General features: G+C 50.3%; 5 protein-coding genes across 6 annotated transcripts; 2 read left to right on the forward strand and 3 right to left on the reverse strand.

The window, feature by feature from the left end:
- Positions 1-242: 242 nt before the first annotated feature.
- LOC100832243 (histone deacetylase 8) lies at positions 243-2744 on the forward strand. The gene is made up of 3 exons (XM_003568312.4): positions 243-748; positions 988-1568; positions 2092-2744. Exons 1-3 carry the CDS (start codon positions 466-468, stop codon positions 2392-2394), a joined length of 1167 nt encoding a protein of 388 aa, XP_003568360.1. The 5' UTR covers positions 243-465; the 3' UTR covers positions 2395-2744.
- A 1163-nt stretch (positions 2745-3907) lies between these two features.
- On the forward strand, positions 3908-6416 carry LOC100832863. 2 transcript variants are annotated; one of them, XM_024459917.1, is made up of 4 exons: positions 3908-4104; positions 4237-4310; positions 5419-6002; positions 6134-6416. In XM_024459917.1, exons 1-4 carry the CDS (start codon positions 4085-4087, stop codon positions 6257-6259), a joined length of 804 nt encoding a protein of 267 aa, XP_024315685.1. In that variant the 5' UTR covers positions 3908-4084; the 3' UTR covers positions 6260-6416. The 2 variants fall into 2 exon arrangements, with proteins under 2 accessions (XP_024315685.1, XP_003568361.1); XM_003568313.4 differs by having other exon boundaries at positions 3911-4104; positions 5419-6416.
- Positions 6417-8079: 1663 nt separating this feature from the next.
- LOC100833176 (dof zinc finger protein DOF5.1) lies at positions 8080-9571 on the reverse strand. The gene has a single exon (XM_003568314.4). It carries the CDS (start codon positions 9311-9313, stop codon positions 8330-8332), a length of 984 nt encoding a protein of 327 aa, XP_003568362.1. The 5' UTR covers positions 9314-9571; the 3' UTR covers positions 8080-8329.
- Positions 9572-17266: 7695 nt separating this feature from the next.
- LOC104583155 (RNA-binding motif protein, X chromosome-like) lies at positions 17267-18163 on the reverse strand. Its single transcript, XM_010234912.1, has one exon. The coding sequence runs from the start codon at positions 18161-18163 to the stop codon at positions 17267-17269; it is 897 nt and encodes a 298-aa protein (XP_010233214.1).
- Positions 18164-20249: 2086 nt separating this feature from the next.
- Positions 20250-22093, reverse strand: LOC100833490 (U-box domain-containing protein 29). Its single transcript, XM_003568315.4, has one exon. It carries the CDS (start codon positions 21816-21818, stop codon positions 20448-20450), a length of 1371 nt encoding a protein of 456 aa, XP_003568363.1. The 5' UTR covers positions 21819-22093; the 3' UTR covers positions 20250-20447.
- Positions 22094-24332: the final 2239 nt, after the last annotated feature.

Genomic DNA, 24332 nt, shown 5'->3' on the forward strand with positions numbered 1-24332 from the left:
CGGCTCGGTCCCCCAGCAGGCTACGGCGGCGTCAGGAGTCCCCTTTTGGTTGAGGCGGGTCTGCGGTTGGGGCTGACAACTGGGAGAGAAACGGTGGGAATCCGGGGCAGGCTGCAGCGGCACGGCGACTGGAGGCTCGGTCCCTCCATTTGGCTGGCTCGGAGAGGGAGGGAGGGAGGGAGGGAGAGAGAGATTGGGGGAGGAGAAGAACCGGAGAAGACACAGAGCGAGAGAGGAAAGAAAAGGGAATCGGGATTTCCCTAATCACAAAACGCCGCACCAGAAGACTACGTGGGGCACGTGCCCCAAGTAGATTGTCCGGAAAAAAAAACATCTACCATTTGAACAACGCGTCGACACTTCAGACTTTCAGAGTTCAGATCCGAAATTCGTCTCTGGCTCACCGCTCACTGCGAGGGCTGCGTCTCGGCACTGTCTTGGTCAAGAGAAGTTGACCCGGAACAGATGGACTCGTCTTCCTCCTCGGCGGCGCCTGCTCCGCCTCCGGCGGGGGAGAATGTGGCAGTGTTCTGGCACGAGGGCATGCTTGCCCACGACGCCGGTCGCGGCGTGTTCGACTCGGGCCGCGACCCGGGGTTCCTCGAGGTGCTCGACCAGCACCCGGAGAACGCCGACCGCGTCCGCAACATGGTCTCCATCCTCCGCCGCGGCCCAATCGCGCCCTTCCTCTCCTGGCACTCCGGAAGCCCCGCCCACGCCAGCGAGCTCCTCTCCTTCCACTCATCCGGTCAGCCCCCAATTCTCCTCGCTAAATCATCTAACCTACAGCTCTTCTCGTGCTTGCTAGTCGCATTCCTGATCTTGTTTAAATTGCCTCGCCTTGTGATGTGGTACATTTTCATAGTGCTATGCTGTAATTAGTTAGGCCCCATGTCCATGTTCACGCGGGAAACGAACTAATTCCTGTAAAAAAATTACGAATTTCCTGTGTTCCGAACGGACTATTAATCTTTCTGTACTTTCCAGAATACATTGAGGAGCTCGTCCAAGCGAATGCCAATGGACCCAAGAAGTTCTGTGAGGGCACTTTCTTGAACCCTGGCTCATGGGGTGCCGCACTTCTGGCTGCTGGAACAACCTTATCAGCAGTGAGGCACATACTAGATGGGCATGGGAAGCTAGCCTACGCATTGGTCCGCCCTCCTGGCCATCACGCACAACCGGACCATGCTGACGGTTACTGCTTTCTGAACAACGCTGGGCTTGCTGTGCAGCTGGCTCTGGATTCCGGGCGCACAAAGGTTGCCGTTGTTGATATTGATGTGCACTATGGGAATGGCACTGCTGAGGGTTTCTATCGTACAGACAGTGTATTGACAATCTCTCTTCACATGAATCATGGCTCTTGGGGTCCATCGCATCCGCAGAATGGCTCGACTGATGAGATTGGCCAAGGCAGGGGGCTTGGGTACAATCTCAATATACCTTTGCCTAATGGCAGTGGGGATGCAGGGTATGAATATGCAATGAATGAATTGGTCGCTCCGGCCATTGAAAAGTTTCAGCCTCAGCTTTTGGTTTTTGTCATTGGCCAGGATTCTAGCGCGGTGAGTGTATCTGTTCTGCTTAGTTCATTATATGTTCCATTTATCAACTTTTCTAAACCATGTGCCATTGCACATTTAAGCAATTGTGATGTGTTACCAAGTATAGTTCACTTACCATCTTCTACTATAACATGGTGTTGGAATATGTAACATCATACCAAGGGAAACAAAAGATGTATATGTGCAAACAAGGATGACTAGATATATGATGATTATCTAGTGTTATTACTGTTAAATTCAGGCACCCTAATTCTGGAGTACTATGAAACTGAAGTTATTTAGGAAGTACTGAAGTACTAAACAAAAAAAAAACACTCCCTCCGATCCATAATAAGTGTCGTTGATTTGGTACAAATCGTACTTTGTACTAAATGCGACACTTACTATGGATCGGAGGGAGTAGTATTTAGCACAATGGATAGAGAATATATATTAGAGAGGAGCAATTGTACCTTGAAGATTGAGGTGATGCTACATGCATGATAATTTTCAGTCCGACTAATTGTGAGTTATGTTCATCCAGTTTGATCCAAATGGAAGACAGTGCTTGACCATGGATGGTTATAGGAAAATTGGACAAGTAATGAGGACTATGGCTAATCGACATAGCGACGGGCAAATATTGATTGTCCAAGAAGGGGGTTACCATATCAGTTATTCAGCATATTGTCTCCATGCAACTCTAGAAGGTGTTCTGAGTCTGCAAGCCCCATTGCTGGATGATCCGATCGCCTATTATCCAGAGGATGAGGAATACACCAGGAAAGTTGTCGACATAATAAAGAAATCCTGGAAAGAATCCATTCCTTTCTTGAAGGACATTTAGAAACGCATACATCTCTTTGATGCAATGCCGGTGAATCCCACTTTCAAATCATGTCATGTTCAATAGCGTAAAGGTTATATTTATTGGAGCAACTTAAGAATGCACGCACCTTCCCTGAACCATTGATTTCCAAACTTTAGTTGACATAGTATCATAAATGTATATATTAGGCTTGTTATTTAAGTTCAGTGGTACTTGCTGCTTATGTTCAGTTTTAGTGTCTCAAGATCTCTTGCACTACCATTAACCTGTATGGTTGTAATTTGTATGCTTGTATTGTATATACCCCGTACTTGTTATGCTTGGTCGCATGCTCTGTCAGGAAAGAAAAGGTTTATACGGATGAGCAATCAGATTTCTCATGAGCAGTTTGATAACAGTAGAAATCCGTTGATATCTGCACGGCCAGCAGGCACCAGTACGTAGCAAGTCTTGATTGTTTATTCACCTGTTACCACAGCTCAGGTCCGTTGAATAGAGCATATTTCCGTCGCATGATGTCCGTTGAAGATAGCACATATCTGTTGCAAAAGGAGTTGTGCTACCGAGAAACACTGGAAAGAATCGATCCCTTCACGACGGAATATCATTTTCCAGTTTACTGCTACCCTGCATCCCATCTCTATTCTACCTTGATATGCGTTTTGCACATCATCTTCTCTTTTTCATCAAGCCATCAAGGTGGCCCTTTCTGGAAGGCCGTGTGTTCGTGGCCAACTTCTGTGGCTGTTACCCCTGGCATCATCATTTGCTGGGATGACTACTTGATTTGCTGCAGCCTCCTTGGTCGCAAACAAGTGACCAGGTCCAAACCCATTTGGTAAGCTGGTCCATAATTTGGACTAGACGACGTCGAACGATCAAAGTGTAGCTACAAGATGCAAGATATGACGGCGACGTGGCAGCCTGGGCCGTCTACTGCTTGCACTGCACCCGTCGCTTGCCACGCAGATCGAGGGGCGATGCTGCGTGGATAGGTTGAAAACGAAATCATTTACTCAACTTCAACCTCACGAGCACGAACGCGCTTCAGCCGCTGCTGCTGCCGACAGCGCGCGTGCCTCCGACCTACCGGCTCCTCCTGACGCATTCACGCGTCTTCGAAATCCTTAGTCCATAAGCTTAGATGGATTCAGGCAATAGTACAGTCCTTACATTATGTGAAATATTAACCAACTTTACGTTATGTGACGCTTTGGCAAGGAAATGTCTTCAGTAGTAAGAAGAAGCAATGTTGACCGTCGTAATATGTCGAGGTAAAACAATACATTGCGACCAATCAAAACTATCTCGTGTACATGATTTTAAAAGATCGGGTACCCCTCGCAAATTAAAATCGGCCGCATTCTAGCGGTCAAATTAAGTTTGACCACTGAAGATAACTTACTCCTAACTCTGGTAACAAAGTATAAGGAAGATTGGTCTTACAAAGTATATTATAGCGAAATGTTGAAAAGCTAGGGGGTGCAAACCAAAAACTCAACCAGAACATAAAAGCCCAGGTTACGCAAGCGTGAACTGAAATCAGCGCCTCCGTCCCGTCGATCCCACGGTCATCGTTCCCGTGACGCCCTCATACTTTTTGTTCTTTACCCCCAAAGCGCAAGGGACCCTTTTTGCTTCCGCCCCTCTCCTTCTTCCCCCTCCTCGTCTCCGCCGCCTCGCCATCGATCGACCGCCTCCGGTCTCGATGGGCCTCCTGTCGAACAGGTATTGATCTAATCTCTTTATTGTTTGGATCCTCTGCTCCGCGCTGTTGTTTGTCGAATCATTGTGCTTAATTTGCTTTGCATCGCTGTTGTAACTGATTTTTTGTGCGGGTTTTCCCCTTTGGTTGGTTAGGATTGGAAAGGAGAGCCTGAAGGCTGGGGATCACATCTACTCATGGAGGGCCGCGTGGGTCTACGCGCATCATGGTGCGGAATTTTTTATTAATCAGTTTCCCGTTTTCTAATTATGTATTATCAATCAGATTAATTCGCTTCCGTATAGGTTTTGGTTGCGGTGGTTGATAGATATAGCTTACGTTTTGGACCGATGAATTCAGAAGTAGACGAACTTGTCTCGAATGTTATGTGTCTCTAGTTCTTAGTGGAAATCTATCCCAGTCTATATCTGCAAACCGTAGTAGCACATTAGAATTGTGCTATGGATATTTTTGGTAATTAGCAGGTCCAATTTACTACTCCCTCCGATCTATTATAAGTGTTGCTGATTTATTTGTATTAAATCAGCGACAGTTACTATGGATCAGAGGGAGTAATTGGCATGCACATGTGTTCAAACTTCACAGTAAGATGTTTGTTAATTGTTATTCCCTCCGATCCATAGTTGTCATTAGCCACTTCGGTTCGGATGGTAAATATTGAAGCTGTTATTTATTGCTTGGCACAAGATAATGCAAAATGTGCTGTGGAATTACATATAGATCATATGTTATGTTTGCTTTTTTTAGATCAGTGTATATACTCCTAAAGTACATGCTCTCAGCTCGTTTTAAATATTTTTGTATGACATTCGGTTATTGGATTTAACTATTTAAGCATGTGAGAAATACTCCCTCCGTTTCTCAAAGAATGGCGGCAACACATTTCGAGATTTAACTTTGACCATCAATTAGACCAATAGCATGTGCATCATGTGTTATAAATTTTATACCAGTGGACTTTCTTAAAATATGAATCCAATGATATGATTTTCGTAGCACATAAGCAATATCATTGTTGGTTATTGTTGGTCAAAGTTAAACCAACAATGTGTGGACGCCATTCTTTGAGAACTCGAGAGAGTACTTCCTAAGAAATTGAAATGGCAAGAACAGATTAATAGGTCTAGCCCCCCTAACACTCAGCTCAAAAAACAGCCTATTTGCACCCTGGTGACCCAGAACAGAACACATCAGTCAAATAAGCCCACACCCCTTGGCGAACCCCGATTGATCTCAGTCTAGCTCACCTTGGACTATTTAGTTAGAGGTGCCATATTGTTATAGCTTTGTCCACATTTAACGGTATCTTCTCACAGGAATATATGTGGGTGATGACAAGGTGATCCATTTTACCAGAGGAAGGGACCAAGAGGTCGGAACAGGAACAGTCATCGATTTTCTTCTTGTGAGTTCTGGTCCTAATAGGAGTAGCACACCATGCTTGGTGTGTAGCAGCAATGAAGTCACCACCGCCACTGAGACTGGCGTGACATCCTCTTGCCTCAGTTGTTTTCTAGCAGGGGGGGCTCTCTACCGTTTCGAGTATGCTGTCAACCCAGCCCTTTTTCTTGCCAAAGCTCGGGGAGGGACGTGCACCCTTGCCGCAACTGATGCCAATGAGGTGGTTGTCCGCCGTGCCAACTACTTGTTGAGCAATGGTTTCAGGTGCTACAGCCTGTTCAAGAACAACTGTGAGGACTTTGCGATATACTGCAAAACTGGCCTCCTTGTGGCCGAACAAGGTAGTGTTGGCCTTGGGCAAAGTGGTCAGGCTGTGTCTATCATCGGCGGGCCTCTTGCTGCTGTGGTTTCAACCCCGTTCCGCCTAGTAACTACGAATGTCTATGGAATGGCAGTGATGGCTGTCGGGGTGTACTGTGTGAGCCGGTATGCAGCTGACATTGGAAACCGTCGAGATGTGCTGAAAGTAGAAGTGGAGGATCTGACAGCTGGACTTGCAAGCGGCCGGATTCGTGCGGCAAACGTCAGTCAGCTGGTAACTCCGGGACAAGTCCAAGTTCCTGCTGTGACCACACTCGTTGCTGCTTAGGGTGCTGTAGCACTGTTGTAAAATCTGGAGATTTATATATCAGTCTGGGCCTACTTCTCTACCGCTATATGTATTATTTACCACCGAAATCGTTGTTCAAACTCTGAAACTGTGTCAAAGAGTTAAGTTTTCATTCAGCAATGGTTGCATGTAGAGTGTTGTATCAAGTATCAACTACTATCGTGTATTTGGCTTGTCCAGTGTTGTATGAAGATTGAAAAGTGACGTGTGGCTTGCTCGAATTTAAACCAAGATTTTGTCTCCCATCGTCTCGTGGCATCACTTTCCACTTCTTGGGCAGACGTTTGTCGGCCGAACTATATCTCACTTGAGCCATTTCGGATGCTGATAGCTTCCATTCTAGACAAGTGCAGGCATGTTGCTACAACACCTGAACAAATGAAGGGTTCAGGCTGAACTTCTGTTGTGCTCAGGTGCGGGTACAAAACCTGAACGTGTGTTGCGCTTGTATATACATTTTCAACCCAGGATTCCTCCCTTAACATTATGAAACGCTCATATATACATACTCCACCAATAAACTGAAACAGTTTGTGTAAAAGCGCCTTAGAGGTCCTGTAAGTAAGAAATTAAGGGCAAGTTTACGATGAGGAAGACAAACTAGCTAAGACGCAGAAAAAGCTAGAAGATCGACCAACCTGAAGTGATTGCATATGAGCACAGATACACTATAACATGATTGCAAATTTGTGTAAAAATTTGTGAAAATGTTCGTGAACATAGATTACCTGGAAAATGATCACCTGGAAATTTTATCAAAAGTGAAGCATGTAGTCTGAGTTGCGCTGGCAACAGGTTGCTAATTTAAGTTATCCCATATGTAATTGGTATATATTTTTCAACTTTGCTATGTCCAAGTCATCTGATTTTTAGTTAGCGGTCAGTTGATCGCTGAGTGTCGGATCTGATTTATGCTTTACCCGAGACCTTTTTTTTTCCCTGCTTTGTACAGGAGACAGAAGTCATTCCTGGATCTTGGGCCAATATGTTTTGTCGATCAGATCAAATCCCACGTGCATTGCAGGCCTGAGTGGCTGGATTGCCAGAAGGAAAATGTATTCCCTCAATCGGATCAAAGCCAATGAGCATGCAGCCCGTCGACCACAGAAATTGATCAGCAATACTGTTCAAGTGTTCTATCTTACCGGCCTGCACTAAGAAGTATTCTGTGTTGTGTCTGTGTTACACTTACCTACGCTATATAAGATTTGACTTGACTGGATATACTCCTGGTTGCCAGTACGAGTAGAGCGCATGCAAGTCAGGTGTGTGAAGCAATGGTCAATGATTAACTTTTATACGGAGTACTTCATTTCAGATAGAGCGAGACCTCTGCTTCTAGAGTTGTACTACACCTACAAGGTTTGACTACACCTGACGATCACGGGGAAAAGAAGAGACATGCAGTTTTGGTTGTAGAATCGTACGTATCTTTCTACGGAACGCGTGCAGCTTGCAGATTGCTTGTGATTTCCCTTCCTTCCATTGCAAGGTCTAAGTCCAGGGCTTGTTTTCTTTTGTGCTCTTAAACAACGGTGATAGATAGCTCTGCTAATTCGTTAAAGATGATGTTGAACAGTGGATCGCTCAAGCTGGTCCTATCCAACATCGCTCCTCCCACCATCTAGGCACGAAACTGGATCTCGGGCTTTGCCTGTCTTGTTGTGGCAACAATAATTGAGGCGTGCAGGCATGGTAAATCCTATAACTAGCTAGGTCCAAATGTCACCTTTCAAGCAACTAGTGGCAGCTGTTCGAGATTGTTAGCTACGTACGTCCACACCACAGGGCATGTTGGGATCCTGAAAGCGTCACTCACCAGCATGGGGCAGCATGTGTGTCCACACGTATATAACAGGAACAACATTGATTGATCGTACTAGGAAGAAGTGAACAGATTGTTCAGAAAAGGCAAAAAACCAGCTGTTAAATTAATAGTAGCGGTATACTCCATATATAACCAATAAAATACAAAATCTTATTACATTCTTTTTTATCTCACACGTATACTCCTTGACCCTGAACACGTAACTCATGTAAACCATGTCCGAACAAGATCAAAATAAGTAGAGATCAGAAAAAGAAAGACATGAAAACAATCACAAGAAACAGCAGCAGCCGCAGATCGATCGATGAAGCTAGAAAATGAGCTGACATCAAGGCCTGCAGAGAGCAGCTTCCAGCCCTTGAGAGCCCAACACTTTGCTCCAGACGTCGTCACCTCCGGCCGGGACACCGCCGTGGAGGCTCATGGCATCCTCGGGGACGGGCAGCGAATCGAACGGCTCGTACTTGGCGCCCTGGTCCCAAGTCGAACGGAGGATCAGATCGCCGCCGTCCGTTGGCAGCCCGAGCGAGTCGTAGCAGCTCTGGTCCACGCTGAAGGCGAGCTCGCCGAGCGCCTGCGCGCGCACGTCGGCGCACTGCAGCATGGTCGTCGTTTCGCTCTGCTCTGTGCTTGCCGTTGCCGGGCTAGACAGCCTGCCGAACCCGTGTTGGGCCTGGGCTTGGGCCGGGCCAGAGCCCGGTTGCACGCCCGGGCTCGTCGCCGAGCTTGACCCACTCGAGCTCGTGTCGACCGATTCCCGCACGTCGTTGGCAGGCTGATGGCTCAAGAACTTGGAGTAGAGCAATGCGAGATCAATCATCGAGCCATCTGCCGCCGCGGCGGGCTTGTTGGCCGACGAGGGCGCCGGCTGGCCCAGCTGTGCCGGCGGGTTGCCGACCATGCCTTCGAGGAGCATGTCGGGCCGGACCGGGCCGTGGAACCGGTGAGAGAACGCTGCAGGCGCGGGCCCATGGTCGCGGGCCGCGGCGGCCGTGTCGTCGGCCATGGGCCGCGCCGAGGATGACGACTTGCTGCCCCGGCGGTTCTTGCGACAGCCGCCGCCGACGGGCACGTTCCGGAGGGAGCCGCCCTTGGTCCAGTAGCGGCGGCAGCCCTTGCAGAAGTAGCGGGGCTGGCTGAGGCTGTAGTTGTTGTAGTAGCAGAACTTGGTGTTGGGCGAGTCGCAGCGCGGGCAGTTGGGCGCCACCTCCACGTTCGGCCGGTACCGCCGGGGATCGACCAGCACCGACGCGCGCCGCCCGGCGGCGGCCGCCGCGTAGGCGAGCATGTTCTCGCAGTGAGAAGACAGCATGGCTATCGATTATTTGGAACCGAAGATCAGAGGAGATCGAGTGATCAACAACGAGGAGACCTCAACTCAAGGAATGTAAGAATGCGGTGATGCGAGGGAAATTTGGAGGCTTGCAGATGTGAGAGCAGAGCCTCTTTCTTTTCCCGGCCGGAGAGAGAGAAGAGGCGATCGAGGTGTATATATACGTGGGACGGTGGGAGAGCAAGCTAAGCAAGGGCGAGCGAGACTGAGATATGTTTTCTCTGGTTGGCCTTATGCTGCATGTGACTGCTGTGAGTTTGTCTTGATTAATTACAAAGGCCGTGGCGAGCTGTTGCTGTAGTCAGGCGGGTGTTGAATTGTAGTACTTCTATGGAATCCACACGCAACTAATAAAGATCTTCGATTTTGCATGATTTTGACGTAATAAGCAAGTCCAAATTCCTTAAGAATCGACAAATTTGTTCGGAATGGGGTAACCGCCACTGCTAGGCCGTGACTGATGAGACGATCGGTCCATGGTTAAAGAGAAGAAAATTTCCAAAATCATGAGGACGGGTAGTAGTACCATCCCCAACAACCAGTGTTTGTGCAGTCTCTTTAGTGGATACAGTAGTGTCGATCTCGCACAACAGTGCCATAACAACCACAGTGCGATTCATTAATGTGGGCGTAGAAAAAAATGATCTCACGTTCAACCAAAGCACCGAGTCTGAGCTGGAGGCTTAATTAGCACTAAGACAGGCGCCAGGTCACAATCGCGAATGTTTAATATCTCGTGACTTTGGAGGAAGCAAGCAGGAGAGTGTACCATGTTTTTGCCCACAGGTGTGTCAAGACATGCACAGATCTAGATCAGACTTTGGAGTAGTACGATCCGAGGGGGTTAATTGATGAGTTGAGGTGGCAAGAGTGTACCATGTTTTGCCCACAGATACTATGAAGAAAGATCGGCGCAGAGAGATCAGACTTTGGAGTCCGCTGGATTGATGAGGGTGTGGTACGTACGTTGCGTTCGTCTGGTTGTTCGGAACTTCGGATGGCACGGGAAATAAGATGGAGTATGGTGCATGATCGCTAGCCCTTCTACGGTTAAGCATTGGGATGCACCACAACCTGCCAGCCGCCTGGTAACCAAAGAGGGATGGGATTGGCAAATAGTTGCTCTCCTATCTCATGCTGCGATCGTCATCCTCCCAGGTCCACGTCGACGGCTTGTCTTTTATAACGGTTTTCATTTTCTTAAGGAAGATTTATTTTCAAGGGAATAACGATCTTCATTTGGTAGCATAGGTTTGATATTTTCGTTGAAAGGTTGGTTAAATTTTAGAATTACACATCCTACATTTTAAATCAGGAAGAGTACACCGAAGAAAAGGCTAAGCTAGTCATTGCCGTACTGCCCAAGTGCCCAGCCAGGAAGCGACCCCGTCTGCTCACGTACACGTAACAGTATAGGACATGCCGATCCAGTACATGACGGACCCACCCATGAAACAAACCTGGCCAAGCCGTTTCCACCGGAAGCTGCCCCGCAACGCAACAAACCTACCTGGCCGGCCGTCGTCGACGACGGTACTCTGGCAGTGGCTGCATTCCGCATTCGCCACGCTCGCGCCCCCTACGTGAAGTGCCGTACACAGGCCGGCCAATTATCGATAGCCTTACGCGGCCCCGCGCTCCCGGCGGATCGAGCAGTTCAACTGCTGCAGTTGTCTCTCGGTGAGACTGAGAAGTGCATACGCGCGCAGGGCACGCTGGAGCACGGACGTCCCCCGCCTCTGATCGATCGAGATGGTTCTGGCCGACCGATTCACCCGCCGACGGCGACGTTACGTGCTGTGTGTGTGTGCGGCGGCAGCACGTGGAGGGAGAGGCCATCGTTGGATTCATGAGGCCGGACTGGATTACGTAAGTTAAATCTTGGGGGCGGAGAGAGCTGATCCATTGGCGCACACCTCGCATAGGCAGGCGGGCAGGGCTGCCTCGAGCGGTTCTGGACCCCGGAGAACCGGCGGCTACGTACGCAGGCAGTTGGGGAAAACCAACGACCACCGGGCTGTTTGACCTGGCTGCGTGCTCGACCGTTTCGGGAAAACAAACGGACCGTCGTGCCGTGCCGTGCCATCGGTCGATCGAGCGGTTCAGGTTGTTTTCTTCACGTTGCTTTCCGGAGGTACCTAGCTACGCTTCTCTCAGAGCAAACTAGCAGGAGTAACATATATTTCATCCGATTTGATGATTCTTATCGAAATCCTTAAAAAAATAATTCTTATCGAAATATTACATATATTTCCTCTGTTTTTTTTTAAGGCGGATAAAATCCTGCACGCATATTAACGCAAGGCTAAGACTTTAATGAACCGCACAGCTAGTCTGTCGCATGCAATTAGAATATAGGCACAGTTATGCAGCTACATGCAATCACAAGATATGCAAAAGTGAGTTCCCGATTTTTCTGGTCGTTCGGTGGACTCGAGCGGCCTGGAGAGATTCTCGCGCCTTACATTTAGGAAACTAAAAGGAATTTCTATGGGTCCTACATAAAAAAAGGAGGGAGTATCTACACACATTTTAGAAATAGATAAATCCAGTTTTATCAAATTTGAGACAAAAATTATGAAACGGAGAAATTACGTCTGCACCGTTTGAAAAAAAAAGAGAAAATACATATCTGCATCTACGCACGCATGCATGCGCGCCGGGGATCGACTCTCTGTTCGTTTTACCATTTCGCATGAATTTTGGTGCATTGCCTTGCCGCAGCTGCCACCAAAACTGATTCCATCGGCATAGCTACTAATATAGCCAGCGCCCGCGTCTTCTCGAACGCACCTTCCATTCGCTTCGGTGACGTCGACGATAATCACGATATGCATGGTTTGGGTGACGTCGACGATATGCATGCCGTATTGGAAACGGCGACTGCGAAGAAAAATCATATTATTTCTCTTCGAAGGATCCGATCGAGTAGCAGTTTGTTAGCACACCCATGCGTATATTGCCAGAGAAGCTAATCGCCCATGGGCGATCAATTTTCGTTTCTGCCGGAAAACCTGGGCGATCAATATCAGGTACCGTTATTTGATCGAGACGTGTCGGATCTAAGCATTTGCGGCACATGACTCTTCTTACGTGCCAGCGTGCGGGCCACGTCAACGTCTGTACCCTGCTCTAGGCTGTAGCTCTGCCGTGAGACTCTGCTGCACCAGCACTGATCACCCAGCAGCATACTGTTTCCTGATGGCTGATGTGATGCAACCGTTTGCGACGTGGTCCCCTGACCCGGTGGTCCGGGTCGGCGGTGGGCCCTGGCCCTGTGTAGGCTCCGATCCGTTCCCGCAACCACGTGCTTAGTGGGCTCGACTGATGGCGGTGGGCCCTTTGTTTATTCGGGCTTTCGTGGGCCTCTATGTTGGATCTATTTACTGCTCTGTTGCATGCACGCTTGGCGGAGGGCGAGCCTTTGTCACGAAAAGATGGCCGAGAGTGATACGGGATACGGTGACGATAGCTTCGAGTATCGTACCGGATTGCTTCTCCGTTAGTCACTCCGTTTCATGTTAAGTGACTTAAATTTATGAATATATTTATATTTAAAAAGTGTATAGATGCATCTAATTATGTCACTTAATATTAGACGACGGGAGTAGGTTACTGCAATTGAGCAAGAGCTTAGATTAGTTCTTATTTACCTTCGAGGGCATCGTTAGAGGTTTCAGATAGACGTCCTTCCATGATGCCCAGGTGCATCTCTTGCTCGGTGTCATATACGCATCGGGGTGAGAAACTGCCCCGCGACATATTCCCAAGGTGACATGCAAAATCCCGACTGGTATTCACATACATTTCCGGATTAAACCCGTACAGAACTCCGCGGGCAGTCTAGCGTGCGAACGAGATCTAGCCAACTCCAGTACATCCGGGGTACGTACAACAGCAGTTCGCAATCACACACACGATATGCTGTCGACCGCTTCTCAAACTCAAAGTGCACTGCTGATTGCCCCCCCTCCGTACCCAACGCGACTTAGTCTGTCCAGGTAACAGGTACAGCCAGTAGAGAGGCACGAGGAGCAGATCTACGTACCCAAAACAAGCCGAACCGCGCCATATTCATGACCAATTATACTACCCCTCACCACATTGACATGTTCCATCTAATAAAAATCAAGCAGGAGTGCCGGATCCAAAGATTCAGGATGCATGGGCGCGCAGGCCGATCGTCGTCTCCTGCGGCCGGACGAACTGCCAACGCGCAGGAGCACGACGGATGGGTCGTTTGCTTAACCTGCACGCTTCAGCTGATGGAAATGCTGCCGCGCCGGCGCCGCGCGCATAAATGGAGCGTGATTGAACAACCGCGGCGCGCGCGGAGGCCGGCCAATCAGTGCGCCCAGGAAGGTTCTGGCCCGGCAGCCAAGGACAAGAGTGTCGCGCGGTGGGAGAATCAATGGAATCTAAGCAAGGCCCGTGCGTTGGAGTCTTGCGTGTTGTGCGAGCGTACTACGTAGCCTGTACACATGCATGCTCGTACCGATCGATCCAGCCATGCTCCCAGATGGATTGGCTAGGCTAGGCTAGGGTGTAGACTGTAGACCCTTTCGTGCGGGCGTGCGGGCGTGTACGTATGCATGAGAAGGCGACGGTGATACAGTAGATGTTTAATTTGTGTACTATACGCACTAGCGTACGAGAGAGTGAGTTGTTGTTTGGGGACCTGCTGATGCGACGCCGCGTGGATGTGCACGTACATGTGGGCATCCCTCAGCTCTGCCGTGTTTGGGGGCACACGGGCAGTTGGAGATTTGACGGATTAATCAGCGCATGGCTTCTCGACCCAAAGCATCCTTCTGCTCCGGAAAAAATATTTTTTTCTTAACCAAAATTACCCGGAAATGCTTAATCTAAATAGTTCTAAATTTTCAAGACCTCTTGCCTCATCGTTCACCTCGGTGTACCTCCTTGACTCACGCCCCGTCCTTCTATTTTCGGCCTTTTTCGTCTCATTCCGTGTTGGGCACCGCCACGGCTCGTTAAATTCTTTTAAGCAACAGCGAACTCAGTCTAGCTCAGGTGGTCAGGTTTCTTGTGTTGGAACCCGCCACCCAGTTCAAGTCCTAGACTTGACATGTTGTCACATTTTTCTGGATTATTACAGGATTTAACCGGCGCTATTCTTTCAGTGGTAGGTGACGTATCCGTCAACAGCGAGGTGCCAGCGGTGACTTCGTCAATCTCTCAAGAACTGCCGGCTCAGTCTTTCGGAGGTGCTCATAGGGGTAGAGTGTGCGTGTGTCCTTTCATAAGGGTGAGTGTATGCGCGTGCTGTGAGCATCTGCGTTTGTACTGTGTTCTAAAAAAAATTCTGGAACCATAGCAACAAGCATCATGGAATTGCGGTAACCATAGCAAACCAAAATCGCAGTCATTTTATCATGCAAATTTTTTAATCAAGTCTAAACTTTATTTTTTAAGATGATTGTATCTTATGCATCAGGAAGGGGAGCCTTGGCGCAGCGGTACAGCTGTTGCCTTGTGACCATGAGGTCACGGGTTCGAGTCCTGGAAACAGCCTCTTGCAGAAATGCAGGGAAAGGCTGCGTACAAAAAACCCAAAGTGGTCGGACCCTTCCCCGGACCCTGCGCAAGCGGGAGCTACATGCACCGGGCTGCCCTTTTATTGTATCTTATGCATCGTGGAATTGGGGTAACCATAGTAAATGAGTTTTTTGTTTGGTAAACCCATTTCTCAGGGTCTAGAAAATGTGGTCATTCGATTGCATTTTACCAGACGGTAACAAAAATAATGTCAATGACCAAAACCTCGACATGGCTAAACTATTAGAACTCATTTGACTCGCATCATTTGGTTATGGAATTTGAAATTCATTTTGGATTTCAGAAATCAAATTGTTTGACTGGCATAGAATTGGACACAGAAATTCAATCCTAGATTCCGCAGAATCCTTTCTATATACCTAACCTGGCTAAAATTCGCTCTAAAACATATCATCTCTAGTTTTGTCCCCCATTTTACAAATGCATGTGGTAAGAAAATCCAATATATAAGAGGTAATTGCACCATTAGTCCAACAACTTGAGAGGTGTGAGCATTTTAGCCTAACAAGTTGCAAAGTGAGCAAACCTAGTCCTACAAGTTCAGATTCAGATTGCTTAGAGGTCCAAACCAATCAGGTGTTGACACGTGTCCTTTTTAGTTAGTCCAATAGTTTTTTTTTTTGTTGAAAACCCCTTGCGGTCATTAAAATTGGTGCGCACCTGAAGAATTCGGCTGCGAGCTCCTCGTTGGCGTCTCCGACCACCACGCTTGCCGCCTCCAACGACTACCACGCGCGCTCCGACCTGCATGACGTGCTCGCCGCCTTCGCCGCCATGTCCGCCAGGGAGAGCTCTACTGTTCTTCTTGTATCATCAGCTCCAACTCTGAGCAATTTCCTCTACCCAGTTCTTCAGGATGGATTCATTCCGCGGGGATGGAGTTTGATTGATTGATCAATTTTTGTTGGGAATTATCAGGAGGTAATTAATTGTACAAATTGTTCCAGTCCGAGGGGCTTTTTTTGCAAAATTTCCACAGGCTTCATGTTGCTGCCACATGTCCATTCGGACTAATTGGACTAAAGTGCTCCCGAATCTCAACTTTTAGGACTTGTTTTGCTCAGTTTGCAACTAGTTGGACTAAAATGATTCCACCTCTCAAGTTGTTGGTCCAGTGATGCAATTACCTCAATATATAAATAAAACATACCTATGCTACATAAACTGTACGAGGAAGGATTCTTGGGAAACCATACGAGGAAGATTAGTCTTGCAAGCACATAAACCAGTTAGTTTCCTCTCCCTCTCACGGCATAATGCAAATGCATTTCGATGCACGTCACGCCAATGAATTAGCACGGTCACAATCACAGACAAAGACATGACCTTAGATCCTATGAGGCTCTCTTCCTTCCTTGAGAAGCAATACTAATAAGGCAAACAATGGCCTTAAGTCGTAATTACACAGGTCATCGAGAGGCCGACAATCCTGTAGTAATAAACGAGGATGCGATTATTGCAGCAAGGTTATATCAAGGCTAGCGTTGACGATCTCCTCCGTGTGATGGCGACACCAGCAAGCTAGGAGTAGCTATAGTGAGAAGCGTGCTGGTGGTATAGTGCCACAGCACCGTGCCGTGTAGCTGCAATGCAATGCAAGCTAGCCTGGCCAATTTCGAGGACCACCACATCAGTATTCAGCGATCGGGTCATGGCCGGATGGCGAGGCAACTCGACTGGCCCGGGGCATCAACGCGCCCACATGGGATGAATTGGTCTCGGCGCACACGCATGTCAAGCCACCTTGTCCTTGTGTATCGTGTGAACTGCCTGATGAGGGTGGGGTTCGTTTATCCTTGTCTGCTGTTGCTGGTCCACAGCCTAGCCAAGGCCCAGTTTTTTTAGCCCCGTTTTTTAGGGGGGGTTTCAGAGACGCCAAACCAAATTTGCAGGTCGGTTTCTCCAGAAAACCAGTAGAGGTCAGCTTCTGAGAGAAACCCAAAACCAAAAGAACTAGGCCGGCCGATGATTCTGCCTTCGTGTAAGATTGGTCGTTTTTCCGCATGCCGCCTTGTTTACCTGCAGGCAGGGACGGCTCCTCATGATCCGGCCGAGGCCTGTGTGGCCGTGGCGTGGCCCATGCATGGTGCGACGCACACTACCCGGCCGGCATCAAATCGATCAAAGGCCTAGCTTTTGTGAAAGTGGGCTTTCATGGGCCTTTCCAGCGACAGACTTTTTTGTGTTGCGGGGAGGTCCTTATACAAACTGATGTCTAACAAGACCTAAAACATACTTGGCCCTTTTGAACAAAAAAAATCGACCAAAACTTAACATAAAGAGACCAGTATTGTCACGATCTTCGCAATTCGCAATATTGGCGACGGCGAACCGATAATAACAAGAGTAACATCAAGAGAGTCCTGATGGCGACTGGCTGTATGGATCTTTGTAATACTGGCGACGATTGCGCCTGCGCCGATGCTGGTCCGGCCGGTTCTCATCACGCACGGCTCGCTGGTTCCCTGGGTTCTTCTTGGTGCCATCGAATGCACCGTCCTCTGCTGACACGTACGGATGGGAGCGTTGAATGAAACCTGCCGGGAAGTGTACACGAGGCGGCTCCCTGTACTGATGATACCCGCCGTTCGGGGCTTCTTGCGCCGGAATTTGCTGCCGGCCGCCGTAAGAATCCTCCCTGGGGCCGTATGGATCGGAACACACCTGCTGCACGGGAAACTTTGGCTTTGCGTAGCCACGAGGCCCATGATCATCACCTCGATAGCCCTGCCGCTTTTCGTGGCCACGATGTCCCTGGCCCCTCTGATCGCGCCCATCGTACGGTTTGTACGACGAGGTCCTTCGCGGCGCCTGCTGGTCTCGCGGTGGAGGCGCACGACTGCTTCTCCTGCCCCTCTCGCGGTGGCGCGCCGGGTAGGCGGGCGGGCTTCGGCGGATCCTTCTGCGGGGAGACCCGGTAATGTCCTCGTAGTTGTTGCCACGGTAGAGGATAGGCTTGGAGTCGGAGGCAGAGTCGTCGCGTGGCACGGAGAGCCGCCGCTTGAGGCGCGACCTGTGCGAAGAAGGCGACGACGTGTCGTTTGCCCCCTTTGCGACGTCGGCATGAGCGCGCGATGCCGATGCCGATGCCGTCTCCGGCGATGACCGCACGGGGAAAGCTGAAGGCGGCGCCTTCGTCTCGCTGTTCGGCCGCCATGTTCTCCAGCCGTGTCGGCTCGGGGAGAAGTAGAACGGAGCGACCGTGCCTTGCATGTCCACGCGAGAAGATGGGTGCGCCGGCGTGGCCATGTCGACTCCGGCATGGAAGTACGGCCGCGCCGTCGGTGGTGCTGGGGCCTCCACCTCTGCGGGTAGATCACAGGAGAGCAGCCGCCACTCGTCATCTTCTCCGGGGAACATGCCACTTCCGTCTCGTCCGTCTCGTACAACGGATCGGGCGACGGCAGCTGCAGTTCGCCGTAATCCTCCTCCTCGTCGTCGTCGTACATAGGAGACAGCGGGGCGTCCAGGTCCAGCATCTGCTGCGACGGAGACAAGCAATCCGCCTGCGAGGCATCAGCCGTGGCGTCATATTCCGGAGAGGGTTCACGCCCGGGCGCCGTCGTCGAGGCATCGTCGAACTTGCCGCCGTCGTCCTGAGGCGGCGTCGAGGCATCGACCGTGCCGCCATCGTCGGGAGGCGGGAGCTCGTTTAGATCGAAATCGAAGAGAGGCCGTGGATTTTGCGGATCCATCTTGCCTCCCTGTTGCGCCGCCGCCGCAGGAGTACGTAGCCCTTGACCTGGAGAAAGCGAGCTGAGGGTGTTTTCCATAGGTTTAGGTTTTACGCATATATAAGGGGACACCGGGGATTCCTAATCCGTCAAGAAACGTACTCCGTAACTAAATCAAGGCTTCTCCGAGAACAAGAATATATTCGTATGTATTTGTTTGGATACGGGTACTGACGACAATACAGTCCGGTCACCATACCAATTTGGATTTCAAAAGGAGAAGTACGTAAAGTCTAGATACGTGTGGGCTTGTATTTCTTTGGTTTAGACAAGACACAAGACGGTACAAAAAATCCCTAAAGATTATAGTACTCGTATTAAAACTTGTATATGTCGAACAAACTTGTTTAAACAGCACATTGCAATTTGTAAGATGAAATGTTTGTGCAAGAAATAGATGTCTAGGGGAGCAAGATCCAAGTTTATTGCGCGAGAAACGGAAAGTGAGCAAAAATATGGCAGTAGGCCTAATCATAGGCCGGTGTTCCTAATTTAGGAGAGACGGCCGGATGTAGTCTGGATGGAAAGATGTGACCACCCCTGCCGCCACGGACCATTAATTCTCTGAAGAGAAGAACGGTAAAAAGGGTCATACCTACGGTGGTACTTGCGAAACATCTTCATTTCCCTCCGTGAGAGAAAATTTCATTTTAAAGTCTGAACTTGTAGAACTCGTCTGAATCAAACCCTAATTTTTTAATCCCAAGTTTTCAGACCCTGACCTATCTAATTCCGATCAATTAACCCCTTAATCCGTGAAAACCCGTTTGGGTCCGTCGGGATCATAACGTATCATGGGATTTGGTTAATTGACCGGGATTAGTGCCGCTTCTCCTCCGCTGGACGCCGACATCTTGGGTACCATTTCTGCAACTCCAATTTGCTACGGTGTTATTCTACTTTACCTTGATTGTTGACAAATCTGCACGTTATTGATTAATTGGTTGTGCTTTTCCATCTTATTATGCAGATGCGCTTCCATCTTATTTTTTTCTCAAGTTTGATTGGAGACGAACAGGTAGAAGACAATATAACCGCCCGGTGGAGAAGAAATGGTAATAATCCCGATCAACTAACTGAATCCCATGACATGTCATGATCCAAACCGAACAAACGGGTTTTCACGGATTAAGGGGTTAATTGACCGGTATTAAATAGGTCAGGTCTGAAAATCCGAAATTGAAATGTTAGGATTTGATTCGGATAGTCCTACGAGTTCGGGGGTTTGAAATTATTTTTTCTCTTTCACGGGTAATAGTCTGGGCGCGCACTACTTTTCTTTGTTTTGGACTGCCGTGTGTGTTCACATTCCGATGACATGACAGTAGGGAGCCCGTGCGTGTGTCAATGGATTGAAGCCAAGTAAGAAAACTGTAGTGCTGTAGGGCCGAAAGCTCCCCGTCAAACAACAAAATGGTGCCGAAAGCATCTAAAATAAACTACACCACCAATTCAGAAGAGAACAAGAGGTAGCCATCTACTACTCCCCTACGCGTACAAATTGCAGTCGCATGGGAAGTAAAAGATGATCTTGTCCGTTTTGACTTCTTTCCTGCGTTTCCACTCGAGGCAGTGCCAAACTGCCAATATTCAGCTCGTAATAAGTGCGATCAAAATATCGTTCTTGTTATTACTCCGTATTCAGTTTGTACAGCGATTTCTCCAATGGAAGCAGCACATCTGCAACTGCAAGCCGGTTCCCCGAATTGTGATGTTCTCCGGCCAATTACCTACCGCAGCGGGTTAATTACCTCGATAAATTTACGTGCTAAGTACAAAGGCGACGCGCGGCCGCTACATCAGTAAGGCATGACATGGATGGTACGGCTGTCGTAGGCGGCGGCCATGCCTTTCCTCTCCTGCTCCATCCTCACCGCTCTCAAGAGCTCGCCGGCCATCCTCGACGTCGCGGGCGAGCAATCCCCTTGCATCACCACGAGCAGCTTCCCCACCGCCTCCGGCGCCGCCGCCAGCGCCTCCCTCATTCTCCGCTCCCCGCCCCCCGCGCAGCAGGACAACCACAGCACTTCCACGGCGGCCTCGCGGCCCACTGGGCCGACCCGTATCATCCTCCCCATCACGGCCGCCGCCATCCCCGCCGCGTCGCCCGCGATGGCCGCTTTGCCGTCGCTGCAGCGGGCCGCCTCCACTAGCAACACCAGCGCGGACTCCGCCGCGGCCGTGGGCGCCGCGGACACGGCCAGCGCGAGAGCGGGGACGGCGCCGGCGCGGACCATGGACGCCCGCGCGGGCCGCCCGCGGACTTGCACAGCCGCGGCCATGCACTTGATAGCTGCCGGCGATGCGGCTTCCCTGAGGATCCTCACCAGATCCGGGAACAGCTCCGGCCTGTCGGCGATGGCGGTCTTGGCGTCGGCGTCCGGCACGGGCGACGTCAGGATCGCCTCGAGGACCACGACGCCGGTTGGTCCCGCGGCGAGCAGCGTCGTGACGACGCGTCCCAGATCGGCGGCCACGAGGGCGGAGATCAGGGCTTTCTTGGCCTCTTCGCTAACTCCGCCCGCGCACAAGACGGCAGCCAAGGCCTCCACGGCCATCTTGACCTTGCCACGCTTAATCTCCGTCCCGTCCCCGGTTATGTAAGTCGCAATCTCCGGCGCCACGGTGGCGAGGATCTTCACTGCGTCGACGCGGGCGTCGGCGCCGGCGCCTCCTTTGGCAAAGGAGAGTAGCGCCGGCACGGTGGATTCGAGGTCAGCGGCGACGGCGGACGCCACGGAGGCCTGCTTCCCTTTCTCGGGGGCGATCTTGGCGGCCAGCGAGCGCACGGCCTTCTCCGCTGCCGCGGGCTCCCCGTGCGAGGCGGCGAGCTGCGAGAGCACCTCCTCGGGCGAGGGGGACGGCGGCAGCGTGGCGGCGTGGAGATGGATGAGCCGGCGCAGGAGGAGGTTGGGCACCAGGTCGGTGGACAGCAGCGGCAGCCGCGTGGCCGGGCACGTGCGGTGGCCGGAGTCGAGCCACCGCTGGATGGAGGTCCGGTCGTAGGTCGCGCCGGTGGGGAGGCTCACGGGCGACCGCATCACCTCCAGCGAGATCGGGCACCGGAACGCGGCTGGCGTTGATGGAGAAGCGGCCATCACGAGCGGCTCCGGTGGCCGGATCCGCCTCCTCGCCTGCTGCCCGGGCAGTCCGGCGACGACCGCATCCATGGCTACTGGCGAGGGATGCTGAGCTGCTGGGGACGGTGGGGGAAGTGCGGGCCGGGGCCTTAAGAATGGTGCGGGGGTGATGTCAGCGAGTCAACGGTCAAAGTCAAGTGGGTAGGGGTGCTGGTGTTGACGTTTTCTTTCGATAAGGATGGCCGTGAGGGAGGGCCTAGCCTCCGGCCTTGACGAATGGCACCAGCGTGTGGAGGATGGGAACGAAGATGCCAATACAATCCAGATTTTTTCTGCGGGCCCTCATCTTTGCTTTCCTTCTTTAAAATGTTACTACTACTCAAAAATCTGGAAAAAAGTCTACAAACACTTATTTAGACTTAAGAAAAAGTCTACAAACACTTATTTGCTTATTTATTTGTTAGGGAGCGTGTCAGGTGAAAACAGATGCCTGATGAAAATCTGAAAACTCTGATTTTGAAGCGTTGGATCGAAAGCGAACGGATGTGATGAGAGGTGGGATGCCACAAGTGTTAAGTGAAACAACTTTTTTAGATAATCCCCCGCAACCACGAACCAACCGCCTGGCCTTCTGATACCGATTCGACCATGGCGCTGTCGTCTTTTCGACTGTCTGACCTCCGGCGAGACGCCACCGGTCCTCCTGCCCAACTCGCCGGATGTGACGCCGTCAATACTCTTGCGCGATATCTCTCACGACTCCTGTCTCTCCTTGCACGACGGAGCAAAACGCCATGTTGCTGTCCTATGATGCTGTCACTGCTCGGCTGCTCCCCAATTTCCTAACATGTTCGAGCGGCACTCCACATCACGGCCCATGACCGGCGGCAGCAAGGTTATTAATCCAGCAACTTCTGACAAAGCACCAAATCAATCGTGGGTAGTTTGCTTAACTCGTTTTCTTCTCTTGTAAAAATGGATGGATTTGACCTCTAGATAGGCAACCTTATTGGGTTACAGAACGAGTCTAGCTGTAAAAAATGGATGGATTTGACCTCTAGATAGGCAACCTCTAGATAGCTTGCTCGTATAGGAGGCTGCGGCTGCTCCTGCTTGTACAGGTACAGGAGACTGCGGCTGCTCGTACAGGAGGAGGACGCCCGCGTGTCCACATCAGGTGCCGGGTTGCGCAGCCTTCTTGGTTGCTGCCGTCGCGGAAGGGAGCTCCAGGCGGCGCTAGGGCTGCTCGCACTTGAGGAGAATGGCCTCGTCTCCGCATCCGGTGCCGGGTCGAGCATCCTCGCCGCCGCCATCTGGTAAGGGAGTATCGGGCGGGGAGGCTGCTGTTCAGACGGTAGGAGGTCGAACTTGCAGCGCGCGTGGAGGTGGTCGGAGGAGGGACGACGGCCGCGGAGCAGAAACAGATCGAGTGAGCCGCCGGCGTCGATCTTGGCGTCGTCTCAGGAGGACAGAAGCAAACGGGGGATGGGGAGGATTTGAGGACTTGTGGGTTGGTTCGTGGGTGCGGGGGTAATCCGAAAAGTTGTCTCACTTAACTCGTGTGCCATCCCACGTCTCATCGCATACGTCTGTTTACGATCAGACGCTCCAGAAAGAATTTTCAGATTTTCACCGGGCAACTATTTTCACCAGATACGCTCCCTATCAAGGTCGTTTGAGCATTAGACATCCGTTTTTGTATGGGTCTAGTTGACTTCAAAACAATGGATAGTCTTTGATAAGTTTTATTCTAATCCTCTAGTGGTTATCATCTAACAATGGTTTTTTTCATTGAGATGGGAGCTACTAAGTCTAGACTGTCGACCTTGTTTCGGTAGAGGTAACTGTGTTGTGGTGGTTCAGTAGCGGGGTGTCTTGGGTGGTTGCGCAAATCCGGATCATCTTGCGACCTTGTTTCGGTGGAAGCCGACTATGTTGCTTCGACACGATAGTTGTCGAGGAGGTCTGCCACAAGGTGCAAACGTCGTGGATGGGCCGGGGTTAGACTTTTCAATCCCGTGTCCATGTTCTATGAGTGCCTTCCCCGCTGATCTGGTTTTTATGGGGCACCTTTCCCCTTTGTCAGCTAGTTTCTGATCACTCATATGTTCATATTGCTGTAGAACTACCTTGAATTGACTGATGGACTCTCGAATTTTGATGATCCCAAAGCAGTCTTCTTTAGACGTGCGACGTGGATCTCGTATGCAGGGTCATTTGCTTTATCATCGTTTAGTTTTTCCTAGAAAGGCATACCAATTTTGTAGGTGAATGTACGTTTTGTTCATGTTTGGTTTCTGGTTGTCAAGGGTAGGAGGTATATATGGTATTGCCGATTCGGCAAGTAGGGATATATCAGAAGCTGACTTTTGTTAGGCGGTGCTTTTCGAGTATCGGGTCTCGGGCTCCACGGTGAAAACAAGTATGATTTTCACTGGTTATGCCTAGCAATCAGGTGTATACGCACTGTTTCCTTGTTGAAGGCATTGTTCGGTGACCATCCGAATGTGCTCTTTGAGATGAAAACTCATGATTTGAGTTTCATGCATCTGAAGCCAGTGGAGCAACTGGAGATCCTTTTCTCGTCGTCTAAATGTTGTACTG

This window comes from Brachypodium distachyon, chromosome 2 (assembly GCF_000005505.3).
Source record: "Brachypodium distachyon strain Bd21 chromosome 2, Brachypodium_distachyon_v3.0, whole genome shotgun sequence".
NCBI classification, from domain to species: domain Eukaryota; kingdom Viridiplantae; phylum Streptophyta; class Magnoliopsida; order Poales; family Poaceae; genus Brachypodium; species Brachypodium distachyon.

Excerpts from the sequence above, each read along its gene's own strand:
- LOC100832243 (XM_003568312.4), top strand. The coding sequence starts at position 466 with ATGGACTCGTCTTCCTCCTCGGCGGCGCCTGCTCCGCCTCCGGCGGGG. Across the intron at positions 749-987 it reads CCTCTCCTTCCACTCATCCG|AATACATTGAGGAGCTCGTC; the intron begins GTCAGCCCCCAA and ends TGTACTTTCCAG. Across the intron at positions 1,569-2,091 it reads TTGGCCAGGATTCTAGCGCG|TTTGATCCAAATGGAAGACA; the intron begins GTGAGTGTATCT and ends ATGTTCATCCAG.
- LOC100832863 (XM_003568313.4), top strand. The coding sequence starts at position 4,085 with ATGGGCCTCCTGTCGAACAG. Across the intron at positions 4,105-4,236 it reads ATGGGCCTCCTGTCGAACAG|GATTGGAAAGGAGAGCCTGA; the intron begins GTATTGATCTAA and ends TTGGTTGGTTAG. Across the intron at positions 4,311-5,418 it reads GTGGGTCTACGCGCATCATG|GAATATATGTGGGTGATGAC; the intron begins GTGCGGAATTTT and ends ATCTTCTCACAG.
- LOC100833176 (XM_003568314.4), bottom strand. The coding sequence starts at position 9,313 with ATGCTGTCTTCTCACTGCGAGAACATGCTCGCCTACGCGGCGGCCGCC.
- LOC104583155 (XM_010234912.1), bottom strand. The coding sequence starts at position 18,163 with ATGGCCACGCCGGCGCACCCATCTTCTCGCGTGGACATGCAAGGCACG.
- LOC100833490 (XM_003568315.4), bottom strand. The coding sequence starts at position 21,818 with ATGGATGCGGTCGTCGCCGGACTGCCCGGGCAGCAGGCGAGGAGGCGG.